Raw genomic sequence first — 24448 nt, 5'->3', positions numbered from 1 at the left:
ACAACAAAGTGAATCAGCTATATGTATATATATATCCCCATATCCCCACCTTCTTGAGCCTCCCTCCCACCCGCCCTATCCCACCCCCCTAGGTCTTCACAAAGCATCGAGTTGATCTTGTGTTACACAGCAGCTTCCCACTAGCTATCTGTTTTACGTTTGGTAGTGTACATATGTCAGTGCTACTCTCTCACTTCATCCCAGCTTCCCCTTCCCCCCCGAACTTACTTTTAACTGAAGTGGGAAAAGAAACGATTTGTGTGTGTGTGTGTGTAGTATGAACTGTGAAGTCATCCTCCTAGGGCATTCAGTAAGTATGAGGACATAAATGCTGAACTCTCACACACTTTCCCTAGGGAAGAGAGGCCACTCCTGCATTTGTCAGCTCAAGGCTATTCTGACAACTCCTCTGTCCAACAATGACACATCCCCCAGTTATCTCTCCCCCTGAAAATCCAATTTTAAAAAGTGAGAATCACCATTTTAAATGCACATAATTTACTAATTTAAAGGTTTATTAATGATAATTGCATTCTTGGGATTAAGATAATTAAATTATGTGAATCTATAAACTTTTTTTTTTCTTTTTTCTTTTTCATTTTCTGACGGCCTCATTTGTTGGGTGCAAGTTTTATATCAATTAACGTTTAAAACTCTCTAGATTTGCAAAGTAGAAGAAAATGACAATGTTGTCAATCATTTAAAAACCCCTTATTAGAGTCCATTACAACCTAACTAAACATAAATCTCTTGGAAGCAAGGACAAGGTCTAATTGATCATTGTTTTCCCCATGACCTATCTCTGAACACAGAGGTGATGCTGACCAACTGGCTCTTGCTTTAATTTGGAGAACTGTATTTCTTCAAAAGTCAGCAGAGTTGAAAATACCCAAGTCATTCCTGGCTTTGTTTTCAGTGACTTGAGGACAATATTTATTGATTGATTGATTGATTGATTGATTGATTGCGGTATGCAGGCCTCTCACTGCTGTGGCCTCTCCCGCTGCGGAGCACAGGCCCCGGACGCGCAGGCTCAGCGGCCATGGCTCATGGGCCCAGCCGCTCTGCGGCATGTGGGATCCTCCCGGACCGGGGCACGAACCCGTGTCCCCTGCATCGGCAGGTGGACTCTCAACCACTGCGCCACCAGGGAAGCCCACAGTATTTATTTTTATCCTTGGCCTGGGTTGTGGAGAAGCTGCGAGTGTCATTTTAGGATACTGTCTTCATTGGCTGAACTTATTTGATTTGCTTTATGAAGTTGACCTACTGTCTTATATTTGTATGAATAGCAGAAAATTCCTGCCTTTCGTTTACATCAACTGTCCAAATCACACAAGAATGGCGTGATTATCTGAAGGCAAGTGCTGAATCATTCCTGTGTCTTGCTCCCAAGAAAAAATTGGTATCCTTTTATTCTAGGCACCATTCATCAGGTAATCCTGAATCATTTAGCTCAGAATAATCCTTACCCCCACTAGAACAAAATGTAAAATTATGGAAATTCAAGACACACTGATTACAGAAGCCACCTCTCTGTTTCTGAAGTCTTGGTTCAGAAGGTCATATAAATAACTCTATCCTAACTAATCCTGTTCAGAAGTAAAGGTATCCAATAATTCAATTATTCCCAAGTTTTAAAATTGTCACTGATCAATAAATAATCAAAATGCCATCTGGGCAGTTGACATGGGACTAACAGCTTTTTCCTTTGTCAAATAAAAACACAAAAGTCCTACAACGCATATACTATTTTATGAGCGTATTACATAAAAGAAAACCTACTGTATCTCCTTCCATATATTTGGAATATAATGATGTTCTCTTCCCTTCTTTTCTCATTGAGCTCTGGCTGGTGTCACAGACCAACGCTGTGCAACTGTGCGGGGCACGCTGTCCTCTGAGCCAAGACCACTTGGCTTTCGTCACCAGCAGCCACAAGCTTGCTGTGTGACTGAGCTAAGCAATTTTTTTTTCTAAGCTCTCAAGACTTTCATTTCTCCATCTATAAAATGATGTGGTTTGACTAATCGATATTGAAGTTTTCTTCTGGATCTACAATTGTATGATCTTACTGTAGCAAGCAATTTCTGTACATTTAGCCTCAAGTTATCTTGCTTCATTTTCATTCTGTTATTCCTAAATATGTTCATTCTGGAGCAAGATGTTCAATTCTGTTCCCTAATGTTTACCTCCTTTGGGAATTTTCAGATAGGGCTGTTAGAACGGATCTTCTTTGCATGTGAAAAAGCCAATTCTCTGCTGTGAGCAACATTTCTCAGAGTACATACCAATGAAAGATATTTTTTCCATTTTTCTACATGGCATTATTTGTATTTGGCTTGGCTGAGGGAGGGGTAGAAAAAAGGACTGAGAGAGAGAGAAGGAAATTTTCTGACATCAGAAAAAGACTGAGAGGAAAAATGAGGTTAAAAGAGATGGAGAAAGTGATTGAGGCTGATAGAGAGACAGAGGCTCTCTGAAGGGGCTGGGATGGAGAAAGGTCAAGAATGAGAAGTGGAGGAAGGCTGATAGAGAGATGGGGAGACATTCTTTTTTTTTTCAACAACTTTATTGGAGTATAATTGCTTTACAATGCTGTGTTATTTTCTGCTGTATAACAAAGTGAATGAGCTATACATATACATATATCCCCATATCCCTTCCCTCTTGTGTCTCCCTCCCACCCTCCCTATCCCACTCCTCTAGGTGGTCACAGAGCACTGAGCTGATCTCCCTGTGCTATGTGGCTGCTTCCCACTAGCTATCTGTTTTACATTTGGTAGTGTATATACGTCCATGCCACTCTCTCACTTCATCCCAGCTTACCCTTCCCCCTCATGTGTCCTCAAGTCCATTCTCTACTTCTGGGTCTTTATTCCTGTCTTGCCCCTAGGTTCTTCAGAGCCAAATTTTTTTTTTTTTTTTTTAGATTCCATATATATGTGCTAGCATACGGTATTTGTTTTTCTCTTTCTGACTTACTTCACTCTGTATGACAGACTCTAGGTCCATCCACCTCACTACAAATAGATGGGGAGACATTCTAAATGCTCTAATGGTTTGGGAAGAGCTTTCCCCAACGGCCCTCTAGCCACTTTTACAGATCTAATACCTTGTAGAGTTCTTTCTTATCATTAAATCTCTTGCCAGTTCATTCCTCCATCCATTGCTTTGGCTGAATGCTGAATTTTTCAAAGCACTTTCACTGATCAAATATCTCATTTAATCCTTGACATTAGCCAGGGGATTGGCCAAGCTGGTGTTACTTGTGCTCATTATCAGAGGAGAAAAGCCCAAGGACTCGAACTTTGTGACTCAAAGCAGTAGCCCTCAATGTTAAAATATCTATTAAAATATTTTTCCCAGTGTTCACTCCCAGTGATCTCCAGGCCACTCCTTTTCAGTAAAACCCAGAAAACTATTTTTCCAGCAATTACTGCAGATAATTTTTATACACTTGTACATTGAAATACACTCTGAGAAATCCTGGACTAGACTCAAGTTTGTGACTAGTCATCTGAGCTCTTTTCACTGTCCCATACCTGCAAGATAACCAAAGGTGTCTGGAGGTGTTTATCTTTCAGAAAAGTGCTAGGGTGTAGTGCCTTCAGGGAAAATTTTGGTATTAATGCAGTGTAACCTAATTTCTTCTTCTTCTTCTTCTTCTTTTTTTTTTTTTTTTTGCTTATACTAGTTTAGGATAATAGTAAACTTGATTTGGCCAAGACAAATATTAGTGGAAACGTTGAAATCTCCCTAGTCACATAGGCTTAAATTCCAGCTTTTTTTGACCATCTCTTTATAAGGAGATAGTCTTTACTCCCTACTCATTGTAAGATTTTACTGATTGCTTTCCATTCTACTATTAATCTCCCTTCTGTTTTCATTAATACCAAAAGACCATGAGCCTCTGCTGTATAGGCTGCTCAAGAAAATTAGCCAACTTGAATAATGGTTTGATTAGGGAAACAGCTATAGTAGTCCTATCAAATTTTCAAGCGGGGTCAGGATGTGTTTGATAATCCAAACACAAGTATTTCTGGTTCCCAGAGAACTGTTAAGAGCCAGAGGAATTTGAGAAGGTAGAGAGGATTAAATGATTAGCATTTGAGCATGAAGAGAAATGGAGAAGTGGTGAGGTTATGAATCTGGGCAATATATACAGGAAAACCTCTAGTATTAGAAAATGACAAGCAAAACTGTAAACTGGTCATTACCCTGCTATTTCTTAATAAACCAGGATAAGATAAGTTTTAGAAAGAAGTCAACAGCCTCTCTTCCAGAGTTTTACAAACTAGAAACCTCTGATATCTAACTGGCACAAGTGTGTTGTTTGGCCACACAATGTTTTATGACTACAGGCTACTATTTAAAAATCAGCAAGTTTCACAAAACAACAACGGTGACAGAGAAAGAAAGAGAAAATCTTATTTTCAGCTCTTTTGGCAACTCTGGGTCTCATATGTCCTCACAGCAGCACTAGGTTAAACTTGAGTAATAAGTGCCCCCTTTAAATTGGGGAATGCTCTCATTCCTACAAAAGTATGTGCACTTCCACCCAATATGACTCTCTCATTTGCTGCTTTGCAGATGTGGGCATAGGGTTAATCCCTTCACCTGTAGGATTTCATCTAAGCATTATGTGTGCAATTTGCAAAGCTATCACCATGTGCATGGTGGTTCAATAGATTTTTGAAAGGATAGGGTTCTGGGACAATTTTCTACAACTAACTAGGCTTGTCAGCTCAATCTCAGAATTTTAAAGACATTCCAGTCATCATTTTCTTTTTTTCTTTTTCATAAAGATTAATGCTTTTATTACAATATGCTATAAATAATTAACTTAGCCCTGATTAGTACTCTTGTTTCACAGTCTTGAGAAAGCATAAAACTTCGAAAATAATTTAAACAATTTAGAAACAGCAAATCATAGCATACGATTAAATGTTACTTTATTTTTCTTTCCCATCACCTCTTTACAATTTATTTGGTGAACATAAACTTCCTGCCCTTAATAAAAATATTGAGGCTCCATGACCTTTTTGTTTACTCTTAAGAACTGGACAGGGCTTCCCTGGTGGCGCAGTGGTTGAGAGTCCGCCTGCCGATGCAGGGGACACGGGTTCGTGCCCCGGTCGGGGAAGATCCCACATGCTGCGGAGCAGCTGGGCCCGTGAGCTATGGCTGCTGAGCCTGAGCATCCGGAGCCTGTGCTCTGCAACGGGAGAGGCCACAGCAGTGAGAGGCCCGCGTACCGCAAAAAAAAAAAAAAAGAAATGGACAGTTCTGTGGACAACAAAATTTGCAGAGGCCATCAATTTAAAATTAGAATATATGATACAAAATCATAACTGAAAATTCTCTCCTGTAGCTCATGCCTGTGTCAGATGGAATTCTACAATTGGCTTCTTTACAAGTTCTCTATTTTCTTGTTGCCTGTTCCCTCTCCAGCCCCCTTCTGACCACTCCACATTGGGAGCAGGGTAAGAGAGGAATGAGACAGTTGAATGAAACTTATTACTTGACCTGGCACCATACGTAGTGCCCAGAGCCTGGAAGATGGTTAAAACCAATAGCCAAATGGTGCATTTTCATGGGTTCCACAAAGGTGTGCTTTTGGACCTGTCTCCCCAGGCAGCAACTTGGTTCATGAGGATGGATCCTAGTCTGGGAGTTCAGTGGTTACTCCTTCCAAAGCACTGGTAATCCTGTGTTACCTCAGAGCTTCTTGATGCTAAAGTGTCCAACTCTCCACACAGTCCCAAGGAACAGGACTCAAAATAGCCCACTCTTTCATTCTCACTCTTCATTTGGTCCACAGGAAACAGTCTTATATCTCTTTCTCTAACGCTCCTTGCTCAGGTAGGCTTATTCTCAACACAGTAATAAGCTTCCTGGTCCTACACCAAAGCAGCTAGGCAGCAATCCTTCATTCTCTTGATTTCCCAGGGGTAAATCAGATCCAAGGCCACTATGCCTTTCAGCTATAGGGACCACATAGTAAGGTAGGTTTGAATTGCAGGGGGACAGACGAGCCTGGCTCCTTAGGGGTGAAGGAAGTTGGAATGGGATTCAAAAGAAGTATTCTGCAAAGACGACCTCTTCTCAAATAATATCTATATCTCTCTCCACACTTTTATTCTTTTTATGTTACACAGTGGGTAAAGAGATTCAAGGGTCCACAGACAGGTTTTGGATATTTTATTTGAAATTCTGCATACAATGATTTATCCCACCCCTTTGTAATTTTACCTATTTTGGTACCTGATTAAAACTTTAATGTTCACATATTGTGCCAGATGTCTTACACCAACATTTCCTTTGAAACAGCTAAAGACCTGGATGTGTATTTTCTCTGAGTTTATTGTAATCATGCTATAAACCAATATTATAATTAGAACAGTGAAATTTCTGTATGCTTAGAAATGAAGATATTCATTTCTAAAAAACCTATGGATATAGAAAAAAGAATCATGATAGAAATTAGAACAATATTTTGAATATGAAGGGAAATAAAATATTTTATAACAGTATATGTATGATACAGCCAAACTAGTAATTAGAAGAAACTTTATAGTCTTAAATGCACACATTAGAAAGAAAATAATTTTTAAAAGGCTAAAGTAAACCCACATAAAGTATAAGGGAGAAAATAATAATAAAAGCAAAGTTAATGAAATAGAAAAGAAATATATAATGCAAAGAATTCATGTGTATATTAATAAGATTGCTAAAGCTCTGCCAATACTAATCAAGCAAAAGGAGAGAAGAAGCAAATCAATAAAAATACAGGATCATCTGAACACATGCAGGGAACACACTTTTAAGAATTCAACATTTCTTCTTGATAAAAACATTTAAGAAGCAAGACTATAGGGGATTTTCTTAATCTGATAGGGTACCTTCAAAAACTACAGCAATCATTATACATAATGGAGAAATGTTAGCTTTCGCTTGAGAATGAGAATGAAACAATCTTGCCTAGCAATGCTACTTTTATAAAACACTGTACTAAATATGCTAGCTAGTTCAGTAAAACAAGAAAAATAGATAAAAAGTAATTAGAAAGGAAAAATAAAAGCTGCTTATATCTGAATCACTTTGCTGTATACCTGAAACTAATATAACATTGTAAATCAACTGTATTTCAATAAATAAATAAATAATTATCTTTTGTAAATCATCCTTTCAAGTAAAAATGGTATTCTGCAGAAAAAAACGGAAAGTTCACTTTGTAACTCAAGCTGCATAGGTGCTTTTCCTTGAGACACCATTGTAATTGTTATGCTGCAGAAGTGTTTTATGAATACTTCTTGTTTTGTCACAGATAACAATAAAAAAGTACATTCAAATAATATTTAATAACTTTTACTGTCATTAAAGAGATCCTAAGTGAAAAAAGAGAAAACCTTAAGAGATACCACGACAAGAAAGTTATGGAGAGAAATGTCAGCAGCCCTCGGAAGCATTTCTGACAAGAACAATCTTGTTTTAGCAAATAAATCTCTATTGTCGTTAATCATACACTATTTGCAAGTTCCCCATTTTCCTCACATCTCTGGAACAAATCCCTTATGAATAGGGGAGATACTGTGTACTTTTTTAAAGTTTTAATTTAGCTATTATTGATTTCCTCCCAGTCTCATTCTGTTATTCTCTTATTGCAGGTTGTCATTCACCTTTACTTACTTAGGGTCAGAAACCTTTCATGTAAGACTTGCCTTTGCTCAGGTTTGTCCTCTTGCATTGAGGTAGCCTTTTGTAAGGTGTTTCTACCTGGGATTATTTAGTAGTAAGAGGCATTCATCATATTTAATTTGAGTAGTTGATTTGTAAATCTGCCCCACTAGACTGAAGCCTGACCCTTATGTTAGTGTACCTCAAGATCTCTGGTCTCCACCAGGTCCTTATTGTGAGGCTAGGACCTGTCTTCTGAAGTCTAGATTGAAGCTTGCTTTGTATGCTTCTTGGTGTTTCAGACAGGCTGTCATGAGAAGGAGTAGTGTTTAATCCTCCTTAGGACTTTGATTTCATTCATATTCGGCTTTCTCCTATCTCCATCTAATTCAGGGTAAGAGAAGTACTTTAAAACTTTTTTACCACTTTTAAAAACTGTTAAAACATTTATTAAAAGTACTTATAAGCAAAGCCATGTGCTTTGTTTTTTATAAAATCGTTTCAACAAAGTGGCACATCTGACTTTATAATTTAACAATAATGCCATATTTGCTTATTAATTGAGATTTTACAAAGCACTTTTACATACATTATCTCTACAAAACCCTAAAATGCAGGCAAACTGGTATATGTTAACTATTTTCAATTTATGAATAGAGTTTTAAATACTTAAGGGAGTTTAATTAACCAAATATATAAATGGGATTAAATGTTAAAGAGACCCTAAGTGATTGCTAAACTTTCTACATTAATAAGTAGAATAATAACATTTGTAAATTGAACTTAAAAACTTGAGAGAAATAGACTTTTTATTACATGAATTAAAAAAAACCCTGAATATTAACTTCAAAACTAAATTAATCTCTACAAAACCTTTTCTGCACACAAAATATATACTTGGGGACATTAAAAAAAGCAAAAACACACATTTAACAACTTGAAGAATATACTTGCAAAATATATATTAAATATCAGCATCTTAAATATAAGATATATAAGTGAATTCATTGGACTGGTAAGGGAAATAAATAATTAATTTTATGCCATCACCTAGCACAGTCCTAGAACATAGTAGGCGTTCAGTTATCATCTGTGTTAGATGAATGAAAAGGGACTCATTAAATGTTCAATTGTGTGATTTAAGAATTGCATATTTAGAAATTCTGAGGAGAGGATAGTCACTGTAGATGCAACTAATAAATAAGAATTCATGCAGATAGTACAGCTTCAGTTGAACTTTAAAGAAAAAAATTATCCATGTTCTATAAAAGTTTTATTAAATAAAAAAGAGGGAGGAACAACACAAACAAAGCTACAGAGTAGGAAATAAAAACGCCATGTTTAAGGGATAGAAAACCAGATTATCTATTGGGGAGCAATGGGAAATTTGAGTGCGTAGATTCAGATTTTAAACAAAACATTGAAGTTTCTTCCAGAATACAGCAATTTATTTTTTTAAATTGAATAATCTTTGTACTTGAAAGTAATCCAACAAATTATAAGTAATGTGGTAGCCAGTCTCCAAGATGGCCTCCAATGATCCTTTCCTCTTGGTATTTAAGCACTTGGGTGGGCCATTCTCACACTTACTTAGGACTGAATTGTGTGAGTCTTGGAAGTCAGTGGAAGTGACGTGTGATTTCCAAAGCTAGGTAGTAAAAGACACATGGCTTCTACCGAGGTCTCTCAGATTGCTCTCTCTGGGGGAAGCCAGCCATCGTGTTATGTTGTGAGAACAGTCAGGCAGAGAGACCCAGTGGAAAATAACTGAGACCTTCCACTGACAGCCAGCATCAACTTGCCAGCAAGGGGAGTGAGCCACCTTGTAAATGGATTTTCCAGACCCATCAAGCCCTGAGCTGACTGCAGAAACTGTGAGAGACAATAAATGGTTATTGTTTTAAGACATATGCTTAGGAATAATTTGTTGTGCAGCAATAGATAGCTAATGCAAGTGTCATCACATAAAATTTGAAATACATTTGAGTTTTTGACACTCAGATGAACAGAATGAATATCCTATATCAAGGGAATTTTTCTAGATTGCAAGGTAAATTCTTTTCTCTTAAACTATATCCACAGTAAATATTCGATTAATATTGGCAACATCCTTGCCTATTAAATTCATAAAGTTCAGAGCTTTAATTTATCATTGAAGAACTGGTGCAGATAGAACTAGAATGATGCTTTATTACCTTTTTTGTGATACTATATTACTACTACCAACAGTAATAAATTTTATAAGCATATAGTTTTTTCTTTCTTCCAACATAGATAATTAAAAAGTTACACATTCTAATTAAGGAAGTTATCATGTTATTTTCATGGCAGATATATTTTACTAATTAATTTGGTTTATAGTTATCATTTGCATTTCTTGATGTGCTTACATGAGAATTAATTTATTAATGAACTGTATTTGTCCATTTATTTTCTCTGCACATTAGTAAAATAATTACTGAATTTTTTCATCTAATGAAACAAAAAGGTGAAATTTTAGGGTGAAATTTTTAACTTTCATTCACGTATTGGGAAATTAAGTTAAGGAGACAAACAATATTAAAGAAACAAATTTGGAAAGGATTAAATTAGTTTCAGATATTATTTCCTCAGATTAAAGAGTAAATCATTCCAACACCTTTTTCTTCTCCTCCTGGAATTCAATTTACCTCTTTACTCACATAAGTTTGTTCTTTGACAATTTTGCTCCTATTTGTTTAAACTGCAGAGATGTAAACTGAATTCATGTTCTAATAAAATACTAACCACTACTGAGCAAAATAGCAATAGTTACTTCTTAGTTGTATAGCACGATCTCATCATACAGTTCCATTGCAAGTATAATTTTATAAAATATATTTTATAATATGATAAGTATCATATTAATTATTCATTTCTTGCTTGGGGTTTCCTTTGCCTTTACACCTTTTTCTGATGTATTTATTTTTACCCTGTTTTACTAAATTTGCACATTTTTTGCTTTTGCTCTTTTGTTGTTTACTTTATATTTATGCCTACTAAACTTTGTCCTGTAAATGAATAATAATTTAATTATTTTTATATTGCAAATTTCCTTACTATTATCCAAGATATTAAAAATGCAGCTCAACACACTCTCCTTTAAAAACATGATTTAGATTCTAACTGGATTATTGTAGGTCATATTGCGCCTTTTTTTATACAGTTGATCCTGGAACAACATGGGTTTGAACTGTGTGGGTCCACTTATATGTGGATTTTTTAAAATAGTAAATACTACAGTACTATGCAATTGGAGGTTGGTTGAATCCATGGATGCAAAACCTCAAATACAGAGGATAAGGAAGAATTGTGGAGAAGGAGGGCAGACTATAAATTATGTGTAGACTGCACAGAGGGTCAGCACCCTTAGCCCCCATGTTGTTCAAGGATCAACTGTGTAACATTTTCTCCACATAGGTATTTGAGACATTGGATAATTATTGATCACCTATTCAGCCCTTAGTTTCTACCTGTATTATCAGTCCCTTAAACAATACTGAGCTTTGGGCTGCTCTGACCCTGATTCTTAAAGAAAGATGGGAATAACGTGTGGTGTTATGAGATAAAAAGGGAAGGATAAAAACGGAGTTCGGGCTGACATTCTGTCATATGGAGAAGCTAAAATTTAGGACATTACAAGGTACTTTAAAACCTACTGAGTGGGGACTTCCCTGGTGGTGTAGTGGTAAAGAATCCGCCAGCCAATGCAGGGTACACGGGTTCAAGCCCTGGTCCAGGAAGATCCCACATGCCACGGAGTAACTAAACCCATGTGCCACAACTACCTAGCCTGTGCTCTAGAGCCTGTGAGCCACAACTACTAGCCCACGAGGCACAACTACTGAAGCCCGCACACCTAGAGCCCATGAGAAGAGAAGCCACTGCAACAAGAGAAGCCACTGCAATGAGAAGCCCGCACACTGCAACGAAGAGTAGACCCTGATTGCCACAACTAGAGAAAGCCCATGTGCAGCAACAAAGACCCAACACAGCCAAAAATGAATAAATAAATAAATTTATTTAAAAAAAAAACTTACTGAGTGGCCTTAAAAGGCTCTCACCCAGGGCTTCCCTGGTGGCGCAGTGGTTGAGAGTCCGCCTGCTGATGCAGGGGCCGCGGGTTTGTGTCCCGGTCAGGGAGGATCCCACATGCCACAGAGCGGCTGGGCCCGTGAGCCATGGCCGCTGGGCCTGCGCGTCCGGAGCCTGTGCTCCGCAGCGGGAGAGGCCACAACAGTGAGAGGCCCATGTACCGCAAAACAAACAAACAAACAAACAAAAAGGCTCTCACCCAAAGCAGTATTTCCAGGGTATGTAATGGGTACAACTGGTGGTACTTGAGATAATTTTAGGCATAAATGGAATTAAACAACATTGATTCAAATCTCTATGATACTTACAGTTATACAAGTGTATGTTTGGTGTTATGTCTTACTGTGCTGTAACACTCATTAATTTCACTTTTCAACATAGGGAGAGCAGGACTCAAGCACGGAACCATCATAGTCAATGATATCTTTATAGAATATGAATTTTGTCATAGTATTTATTTTTATAGTTAATTTTTTAAGTGACTTGATTTTAAGAAAAAGAGTAAGGAACCAATAGCAGATAGAGTAGAGAATATGAATAAGCTCATAAAACTTGTACAGGAGTGAATGAAATTTTGGACACACTTTACTAGAGATTAAACCTTAGGAGGCTGCTATAACCAAATATGGCATTTCCTTTTGCCAGCTTTTCTTTTCTCACTAGGAAGTTGCTAAAATGGACAAGAGTTTTAAAGACACTTTTATAGTTGGTAAGTGACTCTTCTGAATTTTAGCAAACACATTTCACTTCAACCTTTATCACCCAGGAGAATAGGAAGTATAATGCTTTCAAATGTTACAGAAGTCTCACTAGAAATAAGAAAAATGCCAAAAACAGAAAATTCCCCATAAATTCTTCCCAGATTTTAAAATGACCCCTATATCAGAAAAAAATCATAAATCCAAGTTTATGCAGCATTCAACACTGTTGAGTTCACAAAAAAAGCAGAGAAATGTTTACAAAAGTAATAAAGCATAAAGGCATAATGATTCAGCAACAAATTTAAACTCAGAAATTTTATTTCAGTATGAAGTTTCAATAGTAGATCATATGTTCAATATAAATTCAACCCAAGTTTGTATTTTCTATTTTTAGTTGGTAGTAATTCTATTTAAAGTGATAGATTAATTATAATAGTTTGAAGATTCTGGCTATTCAGGTAAAACTTATATTTAGCATATAATAAACAGTTAATAAATGCCTATTGTCAAGCACTAGTAATGGGAGATACACAGATAAATGTTAATGCGATCTATTAGAATTGCTTGAAATTGATTCTGGTGTATGTTACACAATGATTCTAAACTAATAAAAATGTTTAGTTATCACTAATCAGTAGAGAAATGCAAATCAAAACTACAATGAAGTATCACCTCACACCAGTCAGAATGGCCATCGTAAAAAATCTACAAACAATAAATGCTGGAGAGGGTGTGGAGAAAAGGGAACCCTCTTGCACTGTTGGTGGGAATGTAAATTGATACAGCCACTATGGAGAACAGTATAGAGGTTCCTTCAAAAACTACAAATAGAACTACCATATGACCCAGCAATCCCACTATTGGGCATATACCCTGAGAAAACCACAATAAAAAAAAGAGACATGTACCACAATGTGTATTGCAGCTGTATTTACAATAGCCAGGACATGGAAGCAACCTAAGTGCCCATCAACAGATGAATGGATAAAGAAGATGTGGCACATATATACAATGGAATATTACTCCACCATAAAAAGATGAAATTGAGTTGTTTGTAGTGAGGTGGATGGACCTAGAGTCTGTCCTACAGAGTGAAGTAAGTCAGAAAGAGAAAAACAAATACTGTATGCTAACACATATATATGGAATCTAAAAAAAAAAAAAAAAAAGGTTCTCATGAACCTAGGGGCAGTACAGGAATAAGGACCCAGACATGGAGAATGGACTTGAGGCCATGGGAAGGGGGAAGGGGGAAGGGTAAGCTGGGATAAAGTGAGAGAGTAGCATTGACATATATACACTACCAAATGTAAAATAGCTAGCTAGTGGGAAGCAGCTGCATAGAACAGGGAGGTCAGCTCAGTGCTTTGTGACCACCTAGAGGGGTGGGAAAAGGAGGGTGGGAGGGAGGTGCAAGAGGGAGGGGTTATGAGGATATATGTATACATATAGCTGATTCACTTTGTTATAAAGCAGAAACTAATACACCATTGTAAAGCAATTATACTCCAATAAAGACGTTAAAAAAATGTTTAGTTATACCATGTTTCTTAGGCATACTGGATAAAAGAAACTAAGTATGTATCGATAATAATGCGAGATTACAGCTATTGGTCTTCTCTCATTTATATTGCTGTTAGGAAAGTAAATTTAATTGTTCTGGCATGAATTCATCTTCAAAACCAGAAAAAATCAGTTTACATATAAATGTCAACTGCGATCTAATGGTAACCTTCACACTTAGAAAACACTTTATTACTTAATACTGGTGGTATCTCAGATTTAAGTAATTATCGCTGCTGCATTGAAGTGCTTGTTCTATAGCTCCATAGTCTATTTGTTCTGATTATCCATCCTGCCATATTTGTGAAGCAAACAATTTATAGCCAACTCTGGAATAATTTGCTATAGAGCAAATTTACACTTATCTTCTGCAGCAAACACGTAACTGTGACTCAGCAAATTTGATTCTGAGTCTAGTAAACAGCATTTAATAAAATAAAAATAATTTTATATAATTCAGATAACTCCTGGATATCTCCACCTTTAATGTAAAAACATGTTCAGATTATAGACTTACTTGCTGCTCTGGGAAAAAGCCCCTGGATATCTCCACCTTTAATGTAAAAACATGTTCAGATTATAGACTTACTTGCTGCTCTGGGAAGAAGCCCAATGCAGCCCATTTCTTCAAATCTTTCTTGGTGGAGGGAGGATTGAATTCTCATGTTCACCTTTCTTTCCACCTTCTTGCATCCTTCAAATTTTGTACTCCACTTGGTTTCTTGTGACATTTTCTTTAACTTTGCACTGGCAACAACCAAAATGTAGTTCCCCTTTCTTTCCTGCATGCCAGGAAGATCCACTTAACTAAAGTCTTGCTGGGTATTTGCAGACTGCATGTGGAATAGGTGACTTTACTGAAGGAAGGGAGGTTTTACAACAGAGTGGTGCAAAGTTAAGAATGTGTTTTAGATATCTCCGTTCTTAAAAGTCTTTTGGATGCTTTACCTTCTTTCTTGGTCTATTCTCTCTCCTCTCCCCCCATATCTTCTGCTCTCTTACCCTCAAGGGTAAAAAATAACAGATCATTTCCATTTCCTTGGGCAGAACAATTCAGTTCTCTCTAGCTCTTTCTCTTACATTTCTTATAGTTTTGGACATCCTTTTGAATTTCCAAAATCACTCTGGCAAGTGTACACCTAACTGTTTGTTCTTAGATAAGAACAAATTTTCCATCCTAGTCGTCATCTTGGCATTTGGGAAGGGATTTTGGAATGGTTCATTCTCCTAGTTAAATTTGAATGATATTATGCAAGAGGGCACTACTTTTAAATGACGAGGCAAATTTGAGTTGATTGAGAAATAAAAGTATACAGTCTTCCTTCTCTTTAAATATGGATTTCCTGAGTTCTTCCATTGTCAGCAGAGCTGAATGTATCAGAAAAGATACTTTCCAACCAGGCTTTGAAAACATATTCTGTAAACGTGTCTGTTGCCTACTATTAAATAACAAAAATCTGTTGCAATGTTCAGTGTAAGCTCTTTCTTTTTCCAAAGGCTGCATCTGTCCCACAACACACAGAGTTATTTTTAAATGTGTTAGATTTAGTTAACCCATCACAAGTGACTCTTCGATGGCATCCTAAAGGAATGTTCAAAATATTTTTAATTTGGAAAATATACCATATAAAAGCTAGTCTCCAAAATCAGAAAGTAGACACCATGACTTCTTCTCTGTTCTTATATAAATACCTGATAGGCTCCTACTGGGCATGTGGTTCCATCTGAGCAAAACTGAGCAGTTTTTCCATCTCCAATGTGGAGATTAACAGAAAGAAAAAGTATGCTTTTATTCTAGCACTTAGAACTGGCACATATTGGAAACAAAGAGCTATAAATCCCCTTCTCTGTAAGTCTTTGCTTGTTTGTTTCTAATTAAAAAGTATGAGTCATGGGTGTTTAAAGACTGACCCTAATTATTTGCAGGGAATGGATAAGACAAGATATCAAATTCTGGCTCAGTTTGTGATGCTATATAAAGTCATCAGTCAAATAAACAAAACTGTACTGTTATTGACATACTGAGATCCACAAAGGAGTGGTCCCCCAATGTTTTGAAGATAAGTACCTCATTTACATGAAAATGGTGAACCCCTTCCCAGTAAGATAATAATTGCACCCACTAATTGAGAAAACAGAATGCTGCTAAATATTTAGCAATTTTTAAACATTTGTATTTCATTAATCACAATAGAAACGATATAAATTTTAAAATGGTAGCATATATGTGTGAATCATTTTTTTCAATATGCAGACAATATTTACTTTGAATATAGATTCAGCGATCCCTGGTTGAAACTCTGTAGATCCCAATAGTACCATGCCCACCGCATGGTAGCAACCATGGACCTATGGAACAGCAACATAGAAAACCTCTTTCTTCTACTACATGAACCTGACTTTCATGTTTCCTTTATTCTATTCTGTAATCTTTCTGTTCCATTATTATAATCACAGCTTCTTAAAAGAAATGGTAAAAGGATATCAGAAAAAGATAATACTAAAAATAATTTATAAAATCTGGCAAAGTTGTTGTCAAAGTTAGGATGTAATTGGGAGAATCAGGTTATGATTTAGGGAGGAGCTTACGTTTTATTCAGAAAGACTTTACTAGCTTGAACTTACTGACTGTGTTGGACATGGCTCTGTAAGTAGTTAATCAAGTATTTAGGGACAGTATAAGCAAGAAACATCAATTTGACCTATTGGTAGAGCTCTAAAATGTATCTCATGTCATCGACTTTTTAATCAGGATAAATTCAAGTGTAACCTAGATGTTAGCTGCATCTCTCAAGTTTTATATATATTAATGTTTTGCTCTGCACAGAAATCCTAAAGGGTATGTTTCTATAATTTTAAAAACAGAGGCTAAAGAGATTAAGTAATTTGCATAAGGTCACATAGCTGGTAAATTGTGGAGACCTGCAGTCACCTACTTCCTACACTACACTGCCCCTTGTTTTATTCCATGCTAAGATATTTTTTCATTTATTTAGTGTCTTTTCTTGCATTCTCAGGAGACCCTGAATATATATGCTAAAAATAATTTGATGCAAATGAAATAAAGAGGGCAAAATAGTTCTTTGATGTGATCAACGTAAATTAATTGGTGATTTTGCTGTAAAAGTGAGACTGAACAATAATATATTCACTATATCACTGTTGCTTTACCCCAAAACAAGAAAGGAAAAAAATTTTTTTGTATCATTTCCCTAAATCCAGAACAACTAACAAATAAAGGACACTGAAAAAAATCATGTCTTAGAAAGCCCTTCATAAATTTTCTGAGTCATATGATATTACAATAAAAGTTGACTTTCTTGCTTTAAAAATTTTTAATAAAGTTGCTTCGCACTAATATTCTATTGATGAACAAGATAAGATATAACTTCGAGTGAAGAGATTTTGTTCTGTTTTATTTAATAATCCCTGATGGATGATGTGACTGGTCAACAACAACAAAAAAAACGGAGGTACTACTGATGACAAATACTTCTTACTTTCAGTAATTTATATATCTTAATTAGTTTCATTTGTTTTCATAATTATTAGCAACAGTATGAGGAAAATAATTGTGCTCTAAAGTACTCTAAATAATACCGAATAGTAGCACAGAAATACTGCAACCACAAACATGACATTGCTGTTCTAAGACTAGCCAATGTAGAGGAAAAGCACATGAAATATGGGATTAGAACATCTGAGTGTAAACAAGGCTCTAACACCTTCTACTGTGACTCTTGGCAAGTCACAATCAGACCTCAGTTTCTTCATCTATAAAATGAAGATAACAGTATTGTCTGTTCTACTGTTCTATGAAATTGTTAAAATCAAATGATGTCAGTGAAAGCAATTGTTGTTACACATGTTTGCGTTCTTGGAATGTCTGTCATTTAAAGTTTTTCGTCACTTCAAATAATTCTTTTTAGGGCAAGAAAAGATTGTCTTTGACTTTTCAGAAGATAGAAGTAACTTTTTGTCCTTTTATTTTACCCCTTAATAACTGAAATTACCATCTTTCAACAGATACAAATTAAAAAGCATTTAAAATCAGAGAGTTTTTCTTTACACTTAGAGAAGACAAAAATAGAGTAGATGCGATGATAAATATGACATCTCAAAGTCAGCCAAATATCATTTTCTAGCTTCAAATGCAATACTGTAGACTTTTTTACAAACTCAGCTGTCACTCATTAAGTGTAGACATGAACACACACACACAGACCCACACACACACATTGCTGAGAAGGAGCTGTCTAGCTTATTGTATATGAGCTCTATTCTTTCATGTAGATACTAGCTTCCCTATATAAAATATTTCATCATTTGTTCTGCTATGTAAAAAAAAAGTTTCAACACAAAGTATTCCAAATATCTATTCCAAACTTTGTCTTTCACATTTTCTCTATTTCTGGGTAGACTAACACCCTAAAGGGAAATACATTTTGTCCAGGTAACATTATCAGATTGCAAATAAACATAATCATTTTCTCCCTTGTAATACAGAATGCCTTTTGGGGCTTAGATTTCTCCCAGGTGATGAGTTTATAACTCTATAAAGCCTTTGTATATAACTGCTAAAGTACAAGCCTCCTTCTTGGTATGTAGAAATGCAACTTATGCTTAATTATTTGCCATAATGGATATTTACATTGTAATTTAATCTTACAGGTAATATAATTTTATAGTTGAAGAGATTTTGTTCAACAGACACTTTTCATAGAGAGGAAACTGAGGCCCAAAGTGGTGAAGTGGCTCACACAGTTACATAATTAGCTGATGTCACAATTGCCAAGGCTGTGTGTCCTTCCACCTCCCGTGGTGTCATTTCATGTATGTCCATCACTCTTCTAATGTCACTGCTGGTGGAAAGTGTCTAGTGAGGCCTTTCCTGTTCCTGAAGAAATGCCAGGAGAGCCTGTAGTGAAGACCCAGGATTTCAAGTGGTGACATTCTAAGCTCAGAGGAAAGCTGGGGGCGCCATTAGAGACAGAAGAGGACCACTTCTCCTCCGTTATCACTGCCCCTGTGTGGAGCCCAGAGAAAGGACAGAGCAGCGCTGTTTCTCCCAGGACCGAGAGGGCCCTGGATTGATCCCCCTCCTGAGACAAGCCCAAGAGACTTGCTTGTAAGGTTTGCTGGTGCCGACAAGAACCTGCAAAGCCTAAGCATCTTGTTTCCTGGGAAGATGCTTTTTGAGCCACACAACCACAGCTCCTCTCTGGGGTCAGAGCAGAGCATGGTGGGAAGGATCTGGGGATGGTTGATCTAAGAGCCCAGGAGTATGGCCAGGTCACTCCTTTCCCCTAATACTCCCACACCTATAAATATTAAATATAACCTTTGCTTTTTTATACCTCAAAGAGCTGAAACTTTCCAAACCTGATACAGTATACAAAAAGTCCCCTTATAATAGAGTCCACAATCTCAAATATCTCGTTATTAGGCAACCTGAGTTTTAAAGAATCACAGTTATTTTGTAAAGGAAAAATACCTGCATTGCCCCATAATTTCAAACCTGACACGTGGGTGAGTGGAGGAAACTTGCCTTGGGAGCCTCCACCTGTGTGTTAGCCAGAACACCTTGGATTCTCGGGTCCATTTTGCAGATATTGTTGTTTTCTGTTTAAGAAACTCACCAATGTACTGTTGCCTTCCCGTTCTCCCCAGAGGGGCCAGGTGGCTGAGACACCTGTCCATGCTCGAGCCTGCCAGGGCTGGCACTCCTTCCCCACCTCACAGATGGCTGGCAACCCGAGGAGATTCTTCTTTAAGGCATAGCTCTCTCCCACTTACCTGCGTATTTTCCTCTCTGTGAGAGAGATCTTCTTCTTTTTCTTTTTATTTTTTTTAACATCGTTATTGAAGTATAATTGCTTTACAATGCTGTGTTAGTTTCTGCTTTATAACAAAGTGAATCAGTTATACATACACATATATCCCCATATCCCTTCCCTCTTGCATCTTCCTCCCACCCTCCCTATCTCACCCCTCTAGGTGGTCACAAAGCACCAAAGTGATCTCCCTGTGCTATGTGGCTGCTTCCCACTAGCTATCTATTTTACATTTCGTAGTGTATATATGTCCATGCCACTCTCTCACTTCGTCCCAGCGTACCCTTCCCCCTCCCCATGTCCTCAAGTCCATTCTCTACATCTGCATCTTTATTCTAACTTATCCCCCAAATTCATTCCACCTAGGAAAGGTAAGCATTCTAAAACCTTTTGTGCTTACTACAGTATTTTGTTAGCCTTAATTGAAAAAGTAAACTTCAAATCCTTTTTTTTTGAGTTGCCACTAGCTCTGATGTTTTCATTGAAAATTAAATTTTTCTGTTTTCCTCTCCCAAAAGATTCTATTTTTAAGTGTCTAATATCCCCAAGGCCCCATTTCAGGCCTTATGTTATATAGCCTCTGTTTTATTTGGCACTATTGTCTTTGCCCTCCTCTTTGACTATCCTTTCTTCTTTTTCTACCATGAAGCATGATTTTTCTTTCCTTCTTGTGCTCGTTTATCTGATTCCTTTTGAAATCTGTTCCACGGAGAAAATGATTCTCGTTATCCTAGGCACATAGAGAGACATCACCTTACTTTGATTTCACTTGTATACAACGAGCTATGCATAGTATTAATTATACAGCACCATTTTTTGTTTGTTTGTTTGTTTGTTTGTTTTGTGGTACGCAGGCCTCTCACTGTTGTGGCCTCTCCCGTTGCAGAGCACAGGCTCCAGATGCGCAGGCTCAGCAGCCATGGCTCACGGGCCCAGCCGCTCCACGGCATGTGGGATCTTCCCGGACCGGGGCACGAACCCGTGTCCCCTGCATCGGCAGGCGGACTCTCAACCACTGCGCCACTGGGGAAGCCCTACAGCACCATTTTTATATGGCACTTTAGTATAACCTTATAGGTGTTTCATGCATGTATAGCTTGAGTATCAAAATAAAGTCTAAGATCCTCTAGGAAAAACATATTTTTAATTTTTGCTTAGGTCTTATTGAAATAGATGCTTCGTAAATGTTTATTGAGGTATGTAACTCATTGGCTAGTAGTTTACTTATACATTTCATATAGGATATCATGAAATTTTTAGATCAATGCAAGTAGAAGTCATCAGGAATACATCATCACGTAATAATTGTTGTTTTCTTTTGATTGAGGAAAAAAATTAACTTCATTTAATTTGGTTGGCAATGAACCAAAGTGACCTGTGCTGTATAAAAGAGCAAGGATCACCATTAATGGAAAAACGTGTTGCTATGACACTGATAATCAAAAGGAGTTGGTGCCTTGTCTTTCATGAAGGCTCTCTTTTGATGGGAATATAGAAAGTGGTATCATATTTCATTTATTTATTTTTATTATATTACTATAGAAATATACTTTACTTATATATAAATTTTTGTATATTATACTACGTAATTAACATTTTAATATATTTTTAATGTGTGAGGGAAAATTGAAATTTTCCACTTAACTTTGCTAATTCTTTGCTACTTCTTTTCTGACAAAGAAGATATAGGGTATATGTTGAACAAAAATTATAATGCTAGCAACTACTGACAAAGTACTATGAAAAAGGACCTTCTCACTATTTATAATACCCCAATTTGTGCATTGCCATCACACACAAACGTTAAGAAGTGGATCTCTATTCACTATGAGCCATGATACATAGGTGAGAAGCAACCGCAAATGACAACTGAAAATTGACAATTACTTTATTTCGAGATAAAATCTGTATAAAGTTCCTAAAAGCCTAAGGGGTGGCATATATGGGAGATGGCATTGCATGAAGACAATATGAAATAGTAGAAATTGTATGTTGTAAGCTATTGAAATATAAAATTAGCTACTTTACCTTCAATTCCATAGAGCAGTTGATCTAGGTGATGAGATTATTACCTAATAATGGTACTTTGAAGGTTTATAAGACCATTTAGTAGTTAGCATTTTGAATTTACTGCAATTATATATTTCTAAAGAAACCATTCTTCTGTTTCCTTAAAGAACTTAAAACCTTCTTCTGAAATTGTGTTTATGGTTAAAACTGGCAAAGTAAATATTTTCAAAGGGAAACTTCAGCACTATCTCTGCCACAATTGCATTCCACGTACCCAAGTGGTAGAATTAGAAAAATTAACTTTTTACTAATTGGTGCTATGATCTTTTGAAACTACCTTAAACTCATACATTTGCTAAGCTATAAAATGTAGAACTTCTATTACATTGAGATCTTTTTGAAAAGTTCTTTCCAGATCTCAAGTTCTAGAATTCTAAGTTACTGTCATTCAGTATTTGTGTTGATCTAGAAGAAGCGAGAGACCAATCTTCTTTAGTAGTGGATTTTCAGTGGACTTTAGAAACAGAATTGGTAGGGAAAAAGAAAGCTGGAGAAGCAATTGCTCCTTATGAGGACGGATGAAATTCTAACTATTGTGAGTTACCTCTAAATGTAATTACAAAGCATGTCTGAGAAGATTGGAGTCGATGACTTGATCATGTGAAAACAGGAGAAAGTATGAATCTTGGTTTCTAGCCATAAACTGAATTCTCAAAGTTCTTATGATTTTTATAATTAAAATAGTTATTTTATTAAAATCCCAATAATGCTTCATCCTTTCATAGTGCAGGAAACTGGTGTTATGGCATCCCTTGTGCTCTCTCAGTTGGAGTGTATGGATATAGGGTAGAGTCAGGATGAAATGCCATCTGTTTCTCCCAAGAGCAGCACTATCTGGTTTGGCACAAGCAAAGCTGTGAAGCACAGGTCTCCTTGTTAAATTATTCTTTAATCATTTTGGAGATAAAGAGAGGGAAAATGCTACCTCACAGTGTCCTTTGAAGAGAAAACACTTCAGAATTAACCATTTTCCTCAATGGTTTATTACGAGATCAAATCAGACCTAGAAGAGATTTACAGATAATACAGTAAAAGCATAACTGATGGTTACTTGAATCCTGGTCAATAAAACCTTCAACAGTGGTAGTTACAGGGAATACTTCTTTTCCACCGTATGAGGAAAGTTTCTATTTGCAGTTTTTTTTAACTCAGTAAATCTCTATTTTTATTTTTCAATTGTAAATAGTTTTAAAAGATTGGAAATATTTTAAAGCTTTCAGTCTAATATGAAAACATTTTACATGTGTTTATGTATATGTACATGACAGTATGAATGCTTGTTATTAAAAAAGAAAAAAAAACAGTGAGGTATTTTGCCTGTTTCCTCATCCTAGGCACGTAGAGGTAAAACACTGGTGCATCTAGTCACTTCCACATTTTTAATATCACACTCCGTCAAAGGCAGAAAGCAGGTGGAGTGGGGGTATGTGGCTTGGCATGGAGCCACCTTCCCATGACCAGATGTGTGATGGTTCAGGGTATCTTCTCTGGAGCCAAAAGTGTCTGGATTCAAATTCCAACTGTATTACTTCTTAGTGTATAATAGGGACAAGTTGCTTACCATTTTTGATCCTCATCTGTAAAATGGTGTTAAGGGTATAAACATTATAGGGTCTTAGAATTAAATGATATAATCCATGGAAAGTACTCACATACTACCTGGCACATAGTGACACTCAATATTCTTAGGGGTTGTTTGTCAGTCCTTGCCAAAAGAGGGAATACTCTCTGTTGAACAATCTGAAGAACTAGTAATGGAGACATTGATGAGTGCTAATGGATTAAGGCTTTACTCAGGGAAATCCGTGGCCAAATGTGTAGAAGGGAGGTGAGGAGGAGAAGCCTTACAGCACATTTCAACCTTACCACATAAGTAGCTAGAAATGTGTCTTGTTGTAGTTTGCCTCAAGTCATTGTATGGATGAGAACTCACCGATCTCACATGATGACTTCAAGAGGGCCGACCACATTGGTAAACATAAAAATGGCGGCTTTCAATTCTGTTCAACTGGTATCTTCTCATTCTCTGCCCCACTTATTTCCCCATCGTGTTTCCTACGTTTGAATTTCCATTTGGTCACTTCCCATGGCTCCCCACAGACTCGTAGATAAAGTCCCAAGTCTCTGGCTTGGTGTTCAAAGTCCTTTACAATCTGGTCTCCAGAATTTTACCAGACACATCCACCATGTCCTGTCATAGGACACAGCAATCCAGCCAAACAGAGCTCTTTGCAGTGCCCTCAAATACCTCTCACTCTCCCACTTCAGACCTTCACTCATGCTCTTTCCTCTTCCTGTGTCACCATATTACTCACTCTTCAAGCTCCAGCCCCTATGTCAACTCTCTCATGAAGTATTCCTTGCTCATGCCAGCAGGGCAGTCATTTTTTATCTTATAAATTCTTGCCCCAATTTTTTCTTGTCCCACAGTTTTCACATTTTTAGCTGGAATCACAGTAAGAGATACATTTTGCATTAACACACATT

At 36.8% G+C, this 24448-nt stretch overlaps 1 protein-coding gene across 1 annotated transcript in view; it reads left to right on the top strand.

Moving 5' to 3' along the window:
• Positions 1-23878: 23878 nt before the first annotated feature.
• The window catches only part of EMCN (endomucin), a 55576-nt gene continuing 55006 nt past the window's right edge, over positions 23879-24448 (top strand). Inside the window, exon 1 of the mRNA XM_060098082.1 lies at positions 23879-23972. Within this exon, the coding sequence (XP_059954065.1) occupies positions 23879-23972 (94 nt within the window). The remainder of the gene's footprint in view (positions 23973-24448) is intronic.

The sequence above is a fragment of the Mesoplodon densirostris genome, chromosome 1 (genome assembly GCF_025265405.1).
Source record: "Mesoplodon densirostris isolate mMesDen1 chromosome 1, mMesDen1 primary haplotype, whole genome shotgun sequence".
Classification (NCBI taxonomy): domain Eukaryota; kingdom Metazoa; phylum Chordata; class Mammalia; order Artiodactyla; family Ziphiidae; genus Mesoplodon; species Mesoplodon densirostris.
Note: the sequence above shows the minus strand (reverse complement) of the source record. Positions and strands in the feature narration are given on the sequence as shown.